Source organism: Garra rufa, chromosome 10, assembly GCF_049309525.1.
Source record: "Garra rufa chromosome 10, GarRuf1.0, whole genome shotgun sequence".
Taxonomy (NCBI): Eukaryota; Metazoa; Chordata; class Actinopteri; order Cypriniformes; family Cyprinidae; genus Garra; species Garra rufa.
Genome location: NC_133370.1, coordinates 15823806 through 15838030, shown reverse-complemented (window position 1 = coordinate 15838030; position 14225 = coordinate 15823806). Strand labels below are relative to the sequence as shown.

The 14225-nt window shown below is 42.6% G+C and overlaps 2 protein-coding genes across 2 annotated transcripts in view; both read left to right on the top strand.

The window, feature by feature from the left end:
• Nucleotides 1-12448, top strand: part of slc7a8b (solute carrier family 7 member 8b) — a 21529-nt gene extending 9081 nt beyond the window's left edge. Inside the window, exons 5-11 of the mRNA XM_073849919.1 lie at nucleotides 2815-2968; nucleotides 3503-3626; nucleotides 3778-3881; nucleotides 8775-8871; nucleotides 11342-11491; nucleotides 11678-11855; nucleotides 12004-12448. Coding sequence (XP_073706020.1) covers nucleotides 2815-2968; nucleotides 3503-3626; nucleotides 3778-3881; nucleotides 8775-8871; nucleotides 11342-11491; nucleotides 11678-11855; nucleotides 12004-12098 — 902 coding nt within the window. The 3' untranslated portion in view covers nucleotides 12099-12448. The remainder of the gene's footprint in view (nucleotides 1-2814; nucleotides 2969-3502; nucleotides 3627-3777; nucleotides 3882-8774; nucleotides 8872-11341; nucleotides 11492-11677; nucleotides 11856-12003) is intronic.
• Nucleotides 4005-8758, top strand: LOC141343753 (uncharacterized). The gene is made up of 3 exons (XM_073848389.1): nucleotides 4005-7282; nucleotides 7445-7739; nucleotides 8744-8758. Exons 1-3 carry the CDS (start codon nucleotides 4695-4697, stop codon nucleotides 8756-8758), a joined length of 2898 nt encoding a protein of 965 aa, XP_073704490.1. The 5' UTR covers nucleotides 4005-4694.
• Nucleotides 12449-14225: the final 1777 nt, after the last annotated feature.

Genomic DNA, 14225 nt, shown 5'->3' with positions numbered 1-14225 from the left:
CTATCGTTAAACTATATTTACTAGTAAAAAACATGATACATTTTCTTCAGAGACAAGCTCATTTAATTAATAAAAAACTTGACCTTATTTCCACGTTGTTTTTCTAGTATAAATACTTTGGGAACATGTGACTTGATTTTTTTTTATTCTAATGAATGAAATGTAAACTCTAATTGAAACGCTACTTATAAATGTTACTTTGTAAACGTGTTAAATTGTGATTTGCGTTCGATAGCTGTTTTTTTTTTTTTTTAAGTAAACAGTATATAAAATATAGCCTTTTCTGTAGACAACAAGCTGCATGTAAATGCTTGGGTAAATGTACCCATTAAGCCCATGTACCCTTTAAGCCCACTTTCAGGTTTAAAGTCAAATAAAAAAGGGAAAAACATATTTTATGCAAATTATGATTTTAACCAATTCAGTGATTTGTTAATTCCCTGACTTTTTTTATTGTATACAAATCACATTTGGCAATGTTGAGTTAGCCCCACTTATGTAAAAATTCACTAAATTCACTTTTTTTTAAAGATAGGCTTAAATGGTACAGTGCCACAAAACGCATGCAAACTACAGTCAACACAAGCTTCTCTTGAATGGGGAAAAAAAAAAAAAAACATTTCTTAAAGTGGGCACAATGAAAATTACTATGATGCTTAGTCCACGATATATTTAAGCTTCATGCATGTCTTTGTAAAGATATATTATATATTTTTAAAGGAAAACATTGTCTTTTTTCACCATTACTCACTGTGGTACCAATTAGTCCCAACTTATGTTTTTTTTTTTTTTTTTTAATGAGAAACCCCTCTAATTACAAACTTAGATCAATTTTCGGAGTGTGCTTTTACCTTACAAACCTTTTACCTTACCTTACGTACTACTTTAATTTACAAATATATTTAGATATTTAGGCCTACAAATTACACATTGTGTAGCAGCATTATATAATGGGTGTCTGCTAATATTTGATCATACAAAAATGAAATAGCTAAAAATCTTGACACAGGATTTTAACCTATATGTAATAGACTGCACATAGTATTATATGGCAGATGCAATCACAGCGAGCTATTCAACCACACTGGTATATGTACTAGCCCCTTTTTACACTGTTGCATAAGGTAGCTTCAGTCTATGATTCTTTGAATTTGCCTGTGTTAACTTGTGATCCAGTGTTGCCTGTGTGAACTTGTTTGCTAGCCAAAATCAAATTTTACTGTTGCAATAAATTGAAGTTATTTCCAGTTAAAAAGCTGCTTACAAATATTACTTGTCACTAGAAAATCTCATTTGATTATAACAAAATCATGTCTATTTAAGTCACTTTCCAAAGTATTTATACAAGAAAAACGGAAAAAACGTGTAAATAACGTAATTTTTATTAATTTATCAAACGAGACATTAGCTAGTCTCTGAAGAAAATGTACCATGTTTTTACTATAGTAAATAGTTTAACGATAGCGTTTGTAATTAAACCACAGTAGCCTCAAATTTACAGTTATCTGGGACTCCATGAAATGTACTTTAACATCACAAACCATAAATTGTAATATACTTGTTTTAATATAATATTAATTTTCATAACAGGTAAACACAGGTCATAAGTTAATACGGGCACATTTCTTTGATTCAGCCAGCTGCGTATCACGCCGAGAGTAAAATCCTGATTTGTATCCAAAAATCCGCGGTTGAATAAAAGCAGCTCGGTAGCGCAGTGAGTTCGTTACTGTCGCATCAGAGAGTGACTATTTGTAGCGTGTGTTCGAAACCCGTGCCAAACAGACTTTTTTGTTTATTTTCCGTATTTCAGCCGATACGGGCAATCATGCCAATAATTTGTCATCTTTACAAGAATATCAAAAACATGTAATGAGCAAGTGTGCGTTTATTAGACAGTTTAACATCACGTCAGTTTGTGCTTTCAAAATCGACGAATCTGCAGCGTTCGGTCCATCACATCTGGCGCGGAGGACCTGCATCAGGAAGTTGGTCACCAGATAACACGGTAACCTGTTAAACCGTAACAGTGGCACCGATTGTTTTTTTGGCATATCTCGGACCCTAGGCTGACCAGAGAGACGCGTTTTTTTTTACTGCCGATTTATGGGGCAGGCAGTGAGCGGATCGTAAAGAAAGATCAACTGAATGTGACACTTTATGTTTCAGGCTTGAAATCGCTGATACAACCTTTAAGACTGGTTTTGTGGTCCAGGGTCACATATGCTCTTTGTTCACAAGGCATCATAACATTTTTTTACTACTGCCTAGCAAAATACAACACAGTCTAAATGATGTAATAGAGCAAGAAAACAATGAAATCTGTGTTTGGCTTGTTTAACTCACTCAGTAATTAGATGTCAACATAAAGGGCTTGAATATAAGAGGGCAGGCATTAGGCTAAGAGTATTACATAGGCATACTTTTCATATTTGACCTGATTTTGCACTATAAACAAAAGAGTATGAATCCATTAAGCACAGACAAGCTCGCATATGAATTCGACGTTCATGCTGGGCCGTTTGTAGTCTCCTGCTTTCATGTGTTTAATATCCCAAGGACAAAAAAGGAACGTTGAATGTCTGCTTTATAAAAGCCTCAAAGAAAGAACTATTGATTTTGATAATGGAAACTGTACTTTGGTTAAATAAGAGTGCTTTACAATGCATAATACACTTTCCTGCAGTAAATGTAACAAAAAGAAATAAAGGATTAAATTGATTATGCAGTAGTTAGTACAACTTTATCCATTCATTTGGATACTCTCTACATATCAATTCTGACATAAAATACTTCTCTGTCCTCTGTCTCCAGGTCATTTTTATTGGTTGGAACCAGAGCATGCATTTCACCCTCTACAGCCCTATGACATGGGCCGCATTGCACTCGCTTTCCTCCAGGGCTCCTTCGCTTATGCAGGGTGGAACTTTCTTAATTATGTAACAGAAGAGCTCATTGACCCCTACAGGTACACTGCCATTTGTCAGAGAAAACGTACAGTCATAATCACAAAATCATACACCCCAATGGTGTCTGTATTCATAAGAAATAATTCTACTAAATACATGGAAATCACGTATGTCACCCACAAAACCAGTCAAGTAGCACGAGTATATTTGTAGATGTATGGGTCAAAATTATCGATTTTTCTTTTACGACAAAAATCACTAGAATATTAAGTAACAATCATGTTCCATTATCAAATTTTGTAAATTTCCTACCATAAATAAATCAAAACATAATGTTTAAGTTCTAAGAACTTAATTTGGACATCTTTAAATATTGTCCTATCCTAACACACACCAATGGAAAGCTTATTTATTCACCTTTCAGATGATTTATTAAATCTCAATTTCAAAAAATAACCATTATGACTGGTTTTGTGGTCCAGGGTCACATATGTCCTCTAGAGTTTCAGAAGAGATCTCAGTAGTATCTCAGTATAGCGTTGCCTGAGAATTAAAATCATTATTCAACCCAGGTTTTAACTCTCTTATTACAGGAACCTGCCTCGTGCAATCTTCATCTCAATCCCTCTAGTCACTTTCGTCTATGTATTTGCGAATATTGCGTATGTTACAGCTATGAGCCCTCAAGAGCTGATTGCCTCCAATGCTGTTGCTGTGGTAAGTTGCACTGCTCACATTAGGAAGCTTAATGAGTTCTTCCTTCATCAGGAAATTAAACAGCCTATTCATCAGTAGATTGGACTGACCCATCTGGCATTTTTGCTGAATGTCTAAACTTCGCTGCCTTTTTCACTTTAATCTCCATTAGACATTTGGTGAAAAGATTCTTGGGGTGATGTCATGGATCATGCCCATCTCTGTGGCTCTATCCACCTTCGGAGGGGTTAATGGTTCCCTTTTCACATCATCTAGGTCAGTCTTAATGTTGCTGTGTTATTTCTCAATTATTAATTCAATTTGCATTATATTTTAAAGAGTTAGTTCACCCAAAAATTAAAATTCTGTCATTAATTACTCACCCTTATGTCGTTCCAAAGCTGCAAGACCTTTGTTCATCTTCGGAGCACAAATTAAGATATTTTGACCCTGCATAGACAGTGATGCAGGTGATACATTCACTGCCCTCTTACTCTTGATGAAGACTGATCTGGAGGATAAGAAATTGTTGAATAAAGTCGTTATTTTTGTTTTCTTTGCACACAAAAAGTATTCTTGTAGCTTCATAGTGTCACGCCAGGCCAGCAGAGGGAGCCCTTACCCCCACTGACTGTTGCTGCTCCCTCTGCTGCCTCTATGGTTACTTCCTGTTTATCAGACATAAAAGCCAGCTCATCACACACACACATCGCGAAGTATTGTTTTGCTCCAGCGGACTCTACCAAGCGTTTTCCTTTGCTCTCAGGTTTCCTAGTCTCCTTGTTGTTCCCTAGCCATAGTTCTGTTTTTGTTTTCCCAGTCTTAGTCTTAGTTTTCTAGTTTCTTGTTTTCATTTCATTGTTTCATTTGGACTGCCCACTTGGATTTTGACCCACGCTTGTTTATTGGATTACGCTATTGGATTGTCTTCGCTGTTCATGTTTGCTGGTGTTTTCGACCCTGTCTGTCTGACTACGATCTGCTTAATAAAGCCTTGCATTTGGATCCTCACTCTTGGTCGTCCCGTTTGTGACAGAATACTTCGCCACACCCGGATCCAGCGGCTTTACTCACCACCAGCATCACAACATGGACCCAGTCGACCAACTTCTGCTCCTCAGACAAGGAGATCTCCCCATCAAGGAATATGTTCAACGTTTCAGTGAGTTGTTGCATAAAGTATCATTTTTTGATGAGGTATACTTTAAGGACTTATTCCGTATGGGGCTGAATGAACCAACAAGATCAATGTTGCCTGGGGGGAAATCCTTATGCTCACTGAAGGATTATATGAACTATGCACTGTCGTTATGCGGCTCTCCATGTACTGTGGGCATTCTAGTTGAGCCCCAGCACAAGATGTCTGCTAGCTTCAAGCCACAGCACAAGATGTCTGCTAGCTTCGAGCCACAGCACAAGATGTCTGCTAGCTTCGAGCCACAGCACAGGACGTCTGCTAGCTTCGAGCCACAGCACAAGATGTCTACTAGCCCAGAGCCAAAGCACAAGATGTCTGCTAGTTCAAAGCCTGTTCATAAGATGTCTGCCTTTCAGGAGCCCCTTCACAAGATGGCTACCTTCCCTAAACCTGTTCACAAAATGGCCGCCTTTCCCGAATCAGCTTTCGGAATGACCATCCTTCCTGAGTCCGCATTCAAGATGGTCACCCGATTGGACCCAGCTCACAAGAAATCTACCACGTCTGACTTCTCTCACAAGATGGCTGCCACCCCAAGGCCCGATCACAAGATGGCCGCCATCCCCAAGCCTGTTCACAAGATGGCTGCCACCCCCAAGCCAGTTCACAAGATGGCCGCCGTCCCAAAGCCTGCTTCCAAGATGGCTGTCCTTCCCGAGTCAGCTCATAAGATGGCCGCCTTTCCTGAGACTGCACCCAAGATGGCCGCCCTTCCTGATCCTGTTCGCAAAATGGCCGCTCTTCCAGACCCTGCTCACAAGATGGCCGCCGTTCCAAAGCACGTTCATAAGATGGCTTCCGTTCCTGAGTTCCCGGTCAGAATGGCCACCACGCCAGAGCCTGCTGCAAAGATGGCCGCCACGCCAGAGCCTGCTGCTAAGATGGTCGCCACGCCAGAGCCTGCTGCTAAGATGGCCGCCACGCCTGAGCCTGCTGCAAAGATGGCCGCCACGCCAGAGCCTGCTGCAAAGATGGCCGCCACGCCAGAGCCTGCTGCAAAGAGGGCCGCCACGCCAGAGCCTGCACCCAAGATGACCGCCACGCCCGTGCTGGCACACAAAATGGCCGCCATACCTGAGGCTGTTATTAACAGAGTGGCTACAGCGTCAGACTCTCACCCTTCCAGGACGTATCAGAGACTAATGTCTAGCTTGGAGGACCCACCACTGCTGTCAGCTCGTTCGGCTGGTCCCTTACTGTCAGCCGAGCCAACGTCTGCTCACCCCACATCAGCCAAGCCAGCGTCTGCTAGCGCCACATCAGCCAAGCCAGCGTCTGCTAGCGCCACGTCAACCAAGCCAGCGTCTGCTCACGCCACGTCAACCAAGCCATCGCCTGTGAACGTCATATCTGCTTCTCTCGAACCTGCACCAGCTGCCGTTCCTACCAAGTCAAGTCAAGTTACAGCTGCTGTCCCTGCCGAGTCAAGTCACGTCACAGTCACTGTCCCTGCCAGGACAAGTCAAGATACAGCTGCTGTTCCTGTCAGGCCAAGTCAAGCAGCTGTTCCCTCCGAGCCAAGCCAAGCCACAGCTGTCCCTCTCACGCCAAATCAAGTCACTGCTGCTCTTGTCATGACGAGTCAGGTCATAGCTACTTCTTCACTGCCAAGTCACATCTCCCCTGAGCATCCAGAGCCTTCACTCCCAAGCCATGCAGAGCCAACGCTCCCAAGCCATGCAGAGCCAACGCTCCCAAGCCATGCAGAGCCAACGCTCCCAAGCCATGCAGAGCCAACGCTCCCAAGCCATGCAGAGCCAACGCTCCCAAGCCATGCAGAGCCAACGCTGCCAAGCCATGCAGAACCAACGCTCCCAAGTCACACAGAGCCAACGCTCCCAAGCCCCACGCCCAATGACCCGGAGGGCATTCCTCTGCCAACTGTGTTACCTGTTATGGCTATCGCCATTTTGAGTGTGTGGGCTGCACACTGCGCCCCAGTTGCCTCTTCGGCCCATGAGTCTGCCCACAAGTTTGTTCTGGAGACCTCATCTACAGGCATGTCCGCTGCGCCTATACCTCTTTCGGAGGTGGCGTACATAGCGGAACTTCACGCTCTGCCCGCTCCGCCAAGGCTTCACGCCCTGCCCGCTCCGCCAAGGCTTCACGCTCTGCCCGCTCCGCCAAGGCTTCACGCTCTGCCCGCTCCGCCAAGGCTTCACGCTCTGCCCGCTCCGCCAAGGCTTCACGCTCTGCCCGCTCCGCCAAGGCTTCACGCTCTGCCCGCTCCGCCAAGGCTTCACGCTCTGCCCGCTCAGCCAAGGCTTCACGCTCTGCCCGCACCGCCAGTGCTCCCTGCTCTGCCAGCACCGCCAGGGTTCCCTGCTATATCTGCTCCGCCAGGACTCCTTGCTCTACCTGCTCCGCCAAGGTTCCTTGCTCTGCCTGTTCCGCCAAGACTCCTTGCTCTGTCTGCTCCGCCAAGGTCCCTTGCTCTGTCTGCTCCGCCAAAATTCCCTGCCCTGCCTGCTCCGCCAAGGTCCCTTGCTCTGTCTGCTCCGCCAAGGTCCCTTGCTCTGTCTGCTCCGCCAAGGTCCCTTGCTCTGTCTGCTCCGCCAAGACTCCTTGCTCTGTCTGCTCCGCCAAGGTCCCTTGCTCTGTCTGCTCCGCCAAGGTCCCTTGCTCTGTCTGCTCCGCCAAGGTCCCTTGCTCTGTCTGCCCCGCCAAGACTCCCTGCTCTGCCTGCACCGCCTAGGTTCCCTGTCATCTCTGTCTTGGCGTCTGGGGCCGTTCCAGAAGTCTCTGTCTGCCCAGGAACTGCCACGAAAGTCGTTCCTGAAGTTCTCGTCTGCCTGGTCACGGCTATGGAGGCCACGTTCTCCCATGAACTCTCTACTTCTCTCCTTGCTCTGTCTGCCTCCTCTATCTCTGTTCTCCCCAGGTCCCAGTCCATAATGCGGCCTCCTGTTCCGCCCTGGAGGGCTTCTACGCCTCCTGTTCCGCCCTGGAGGGCCCCTGCGCCTCCTGTTCTGCCCTGGAGGGCTCCTGCGCCTCCTGTTCCGCCCTGGAGGGCTCCTGCGCCTCCTGATTCGCCCTGGAGGGCTCCTGCGCCTCCTGCTCCGCCCTGGAGGGCTCCTGCGCCTCCTGTTCTGCCCTGGAGGGCTCCTGCGCCTCCTGTTCCGCCCTGGAGGGCTCCTGCGCCTCCTGATTCGCCCTGGAGGGCTCCTGCGCCTCCTGCTCCGCCCTGGAGGGCTCCTGCGCCTTCTGCTCCGCCCTGGAGGGTTCCTGCGCCTCCTGCTCCGCCCTGGAGGGCTCCTGCGCCTCCTGCTCTGCCCTGGAGGGCCGCTCCGCCTCCTGCTCCGCCCTGGAGGGTTCCTAAACCCCTTGCTCCGCCTTCGGCTCCGCCCTGGAGGGCTTCTACGCTTCCTGCTCTGCCCCGGAGGGTCGCTAAGCCTCCTGCTCCGCCCTGGAGGGCTCCTAAGACTCTTGCTCCACCTCAAAGGACTGCTCTGCCTCCAGCCCTGCCCTGGAGGGCTCCTGAATCTCCTGCCCTGCTCTGGAGGGCCTTTGCCCAACCTGTTCTGCCTCAGTCTCCTGGCCCCCCCACCGCTCCCCTGGACTGTTTCCTCCTGTTGTTTTTTGGAGCGTCTGGAAGCCGCTCCTTGGGGGGGGGCTATGTCACGCCAGGCCAGCAGAGGGAGCAGCAACAGTCAGTGGGGGTAAGGGCTCCCTCTGCTGGCCTGGCGTGACACATAGCATTACAGTTGAACCACTGTTGTCACATGGACTATTTTAACAATGTCCTACTACCTTTCTTGGCCTTGAACTTGGTAGTTTATGCAGGGTCATAAAGCTCTCGGATTTCATCAGAAATATCTTAATTTGTGTTTCCGAAGATAAAGGTTTTACGGGTTTGGAACAACATGAGAGTGAGTAACTAATGTTGGAATTTTTATTTTTGGGTGAATTTTTTCTTCAATGTCAATGGATTTCATTGTAGTATCAGGTTAATTGACAGTTGTCTTTCTCAGGTTATTCTTTGCAGGTGCGAGGGAAGGCCATCTTCCCCGTCTGTTGGCGATGATTCATATGAACCGCTGTACACCTATCCCAGCTTTGATTTTCACTGTGAGCTCTTTATTTCATTCCTTCAAAGAATAGTTCACCCAGAAATTAAAGTTTGCTGAAATTTTACCCTCAGGCCAACAGATTGGAGAAATTTAGCATTACATCACTTGCTCACCAGTGGATCCTCTGCAGGGAGTCCATCAATTATTATCTCGTGAAGCAAAATGCTGTGTGTTTGCATTAAAGGCTTAGTTAACTTCCAGAATAAAAATTTCCTTTTCATTTACTCACCCCTATGTCATCAAAGATGTTCTTTCTTTCTTTAAACGAAAAGAAATGAAGGTTTCTGAGGAAAACATTTCAGGATGTTTCTCTTTATAGTGGACTTCAGTGGTGCCCAACTGGTTTAAGGTCCAAATTGCAGTTTAAATGCAGCTTCAAATGGCTCTACACCATCCCAGTCGAGGAATACGAGTCTTATCTAGCGAAACAATCAATTTTCTAACCACAAATGCTTGCACTAGCTCTGTGATGCACATGCACGTCTTGCGCATTGTGTGATCACGTTTGGAAAAGTCACATACGGTTAGTTCCTCGTCTGTATTCTGCGGTTTAAAAATGTAGGGTAGGGCGAAAAACTCTAGGAACTACACTCCCATTCTGGCATAATAGTCAAGGAAGTTTGCTGCCGTAACATGGCCGAAGCAGGCGCAGTAATATCACGCAGCACATCACAGCACAACGTGACCAACTGCATGCACAGGGATCGTTCCTCGTTGGAAGTTACCTAGCTGGGAACTAATTTCAGGCGCTGTGTGATATTACTGCACCTGCTGCGTCCATATTACGGCAGCAAACTTCCTTGACTATTACACCGGAATGGCAGTGTAGTTCCTTATCTTATTGGTCTAGTAAATTGCATCTTTACATTTTCCGCTGGTCTTAGTACACGATATAACTGCAGAAGAGTCAAGTTTTAAATAGGACAAATACCGAAACTCTTTGGTTATTTTTGAACGCGATGCTATTGGTCTAATAGGATTCAATGATCTATGCTAAGCTATGCTAAAAGTGATGTCGCCAGAACAGGAGAACGACTGAATGGATTTCAAAATGGTAAAACTCAACTTATTAACTCGGGGGAGTTGGAGAATTTCCAAAAAAAGTGGAGTGTTCCTTTAAATTGTCTGACATCATTGTTTTAGGGCATTTGACTGCATGTGTAAACACTGGGTTGGTACCAGTGTTGTTTTTGACAACCATCTTAGATTTAGTCTTAGTCTTTTGGACTAAAATGCTTATTAGTTTTAGTCAAATTTTAGTCACTTCTATATGTGATAGTTTTAGTCCAATTTTAGTCGACGAAAAGTCATAAAGGTTTTAGTCTAGTTTTAGTCAAAAAAAGGGGGGAAAGTAGTCTTTTAACAAATTAATGTAGGTCAGTAAGTATTTTGCTGTTGGGTAGTGACACTTATAAGTTGTGAAAATAGCAGATCTATAGTTCAACACAATGTGAGCTTCCGGATTGACTATTTTCACCAATAATTACAATAATGAAGGAATGGTTTTAGACATAAAAGACATATTTGAAATAATGTGCAAACTGCCGCCATCATGGTTAATCGTCTGTCTGTCTGAGTGACAACAATGTGACATGTTGAGCACGTGGTGGGCGTAACCAAACAAGGATAGAATGCTAAAACGGCTTGCTATAGCCTACTAGAATGGCAAAGAGTATTTAATGCTAAAACGGCTTGCCATCGCGGCAGATACTTTTTAGGTTTTAATTGGCATGCACAATAAAAGGAAATGTTGTTGTCATGAAAAAAAGTTGCGTCAACGAAATGATTTCGTCATCGTCATCGTTGACGAAAACAACACTGGTTGGTACTTCCTCGTACATCATGTGTGAGGTCAAGCTAGTAAAATATGAGCATTTGTGGTTAAAAAGTATATAAATTTGACTCTTTTTTTAAAAAAATGACCAATCATTTCACTAGATAAGACCCTTATTCCTCAGCTGGGATTGCGTAAATGCCTTTGAAGCAGCACTGAAAGTGCAATTTGGACCTTCAACCCATTGGGTTGCATTGAAGTCCACTATATGGAGAAAAACCCTGGAATGTTTTCCTCAAACACTTAATTTCTTTTCGACTGAAGAAGGAAAGACATGAAAATCTTGGATGACATAGGTGTGAGTAAATTATCAGGACATTTCTAATCTGGAAGTGAACTAATCCTTTAAGTTTGCAAAAAGTCTGGAATAGTGTTTTTATTAGCAGTTTGGGTTCTCATTCTGACGGCACCCATTCACCACAGAGGATCCATCAGTGAACAAGTAATGCTAAATTTCTCAGAAACTCATCTACATCTTGAATGGCCTGAGAATGACTACATTTGTACTCAAATTGTTATTTTTGAGTGAACTATACCTTTAAATAATCTAAATATCTTCTTTTTTTTCTGAACTATATGCAATGTTAGTAAGTGCTTACAGTAAATTCATATCAAATACTTATTTATTTTATAGTGTATATCAACCCTGCTAATGCTGTGCACCAGTGACATATACACCCTCATCAACTATGTTGGCTTCATCAACTACCTGTTTTATGGAGTCACTGTTGCTGGGCAGATTGTGCTCCGCATCAGAAAACCAAACATACATCGACCAATCAAGGTAAAGCTGAATCTTAATGACTTTTTGTAGTTTTGACACAGCGTTAAACCTCAAGAGCTGTCAGATCTCAGCATTTGCTTTGAACAATAATGATGTATAATTACAGATTTCATTTTTTGGGTGGAGGGAAAGGGGGTACTGTGCATTTGTAGTCGTTTACTGTAATCAGCTTGTTTCACTCCACAGGTGAGCTTGGCGTGGCCAGTAATTTTCCTGATTTTCTGGGCATTCCTGCTGATCTTCTCTCTGTACTCGGAGCCTGTGGTGTGTGGCATTGGTCTGGCCATCATGCTGTCAGGTGTTCCTGTGTATTTATTTGGCATCTATTGGGAAAACAAGCCCAAGAGCTTCAACTCATTTGTTGGTATGGTATTATCTTGAATCTCAATTAATATTGATGGATGAAAATGATTTACAAATGTCAGTTATATTTGCATTTGACTAAACAGATTGTGAATGAGGCCTGCAGAGGCTACTAAAGACACTCCATCTGCTGTTGTCTGTCTAAATAGCTAAACTGACACGCTTGGGGCAGAAGTTGTTCATGGTGGTATATCCCGCTGAGGGCAGTGAAGATGGAAATGAAGACAAAGAAGAAACTGAATAGGATTAAAGGAAGTTCATTGATGGATATTCATTCATCAGCTAAACTTAAGCAATGTGAGTTTTTTATGGTAGGTTGTGAAAATGCAAAACAAACATGCACATAGTGTGGAGAATAATTTAATAGCTAAAAAAAAGTATTTTTTTTTCTTTTCAATGACTGGCCTTAAATATTATCGATGCAATACTGCCACCCATTGGCAAGATTTTTAAATGCAATATAAATATTGTTGCTGTCACTGTTACTGATAATTTTGTATTTTTATATTGAGCATGTTATTGCTCTTCCTGGTCGGTTTCTGTTTGTATTCACTACATTTTATTCTCTATTATAAATGGTTGAATAATTATGAATTATGAAGATACATTTTTGCATTTGTTGTGTGCAAGTGTTTAACATTTATTCACATTTCAGACTTCTTGAAAATAAATAATGACCTATAACAACACAAACACCAAATGAGGAGAAAGAAAGAAAGAAATCTGTCTTGAATGTGTGTTATTTACCAGCATGGAATCCTGCCAGCATGGAATATGTCTGTAATTTAGCAGTAAATGGGAACAATAGCCTGCTGTGTTATATAACCCACATCCTACACCCTGCTTTCATGTTGGACAAGGACAACAAAACATGTTCAGAATTATGTTACATTTTAAGCCTTGAGTCTATTTTAGTGAAGGTAAGGTAAACCACCATTTGTTAATTGAAGAACTTACTCTTTATTTAAAACTGACCCGTTTCAGCACACAAGCTTTTATCAAGGTAATAGAGAAAAAAGAAATCCATTTAATAAAAACTAAAGCAATCTTCAGTTAGAATCGACCAGAATGTGTGGCATCTACTAGTTAAAATACATGATATAACACATTATACTAGTGCTGTTGTACAAACCACACAGTGTTTAAAACAGTGTGACTTTATTCTACTAGTCATGTCCATTCTTTGGAAAACAAATGAGTTCTACCCCCAACCCCACAATGAACAGTACTGTCTGTCTAAGAACAGAGTTGGCTGAATCCAGCTCCTGAACAAACAATGCATAAATGAATGCCGTAAGAAAAGAAAAAGATCTCTGTTGTGACATTTGTATATTTATTTCTTTAACTAGTATTTATTTTTTATTTTGACAATAGTTTTATGTGGGTCTGTGGTTCAGATTTCACTTCCTAAAATATCATATTCCAGTTTAACTACCTATTTACAGTTGAAGTCAAAAGTTTACATCATAGACCTTGCAGAATCTGCTAAATGTTAATCATTTTACCAAAATAAGAGGGATCATACAAAATGTATGTTATTTTTTATTTAGTACTGACCTGAATAAGATATTTCACATAATAATAAGATGTTTACATATAGTCCACAAGAAAGAAGAATAGTTGAATTTATAAAAATGAACCTGTTCAAAATGATTTTGAGATGAAATTATTACAAAAGGTTTTCTTTCAGAAAAAAAAATACTGAAAATGTACTCACCCCCTTGTCATCCAAGATGTTCATGTCTTTCTTTCTTCAGTCGTAAAGAAATGGTGTTTTTCGAGGAAAACATTTCAGGATTTCTCTCCATATAGTGGACTTCAATGGTGCCCACGAGTTTGAACTTCCAAAATGCAGTTTAAATGCAGCTTCAAATGGCTCTAAATGATCCCAGCCGAGGAAGAAGGATCTTATCTAGCGAAACGATTGGTTATTTTCTAAAAACATTTACAACTTACATACTTTTTAATCTCAAATGCTTGTCTTGTCTAACTAGACAAGACAAGCATTTGAGGTTATGCTTGTCTTGTCTAACTAGACAAGACAAGCATTTGAGGTTAAAAAGTATATAAATTGTTCTTTTTTTTTTTCTTTTTTTTTAGAAAATAACCCATCATTTTGCTTGATAAGACCCTTCTTTCCTTGGCTGTGATCGTTTAGAGCCCTTTGAAGCTGCGTTTTGGAAGTTCAAACTTGGGGGCACCATAGAAGTCCATTATATGGAGAGAAATCCTGAAATGTTTTACTCAAAAAACATTTCCTTACGACTGAGGAAGGAAAGACATCAAGATCTTGGATGACAAGGGGGTGAGTACATTATCTGTAAATTTTTGTTCTGAAAGTGAACTACTCCTTTAAGAGGCAGGGGGTAAA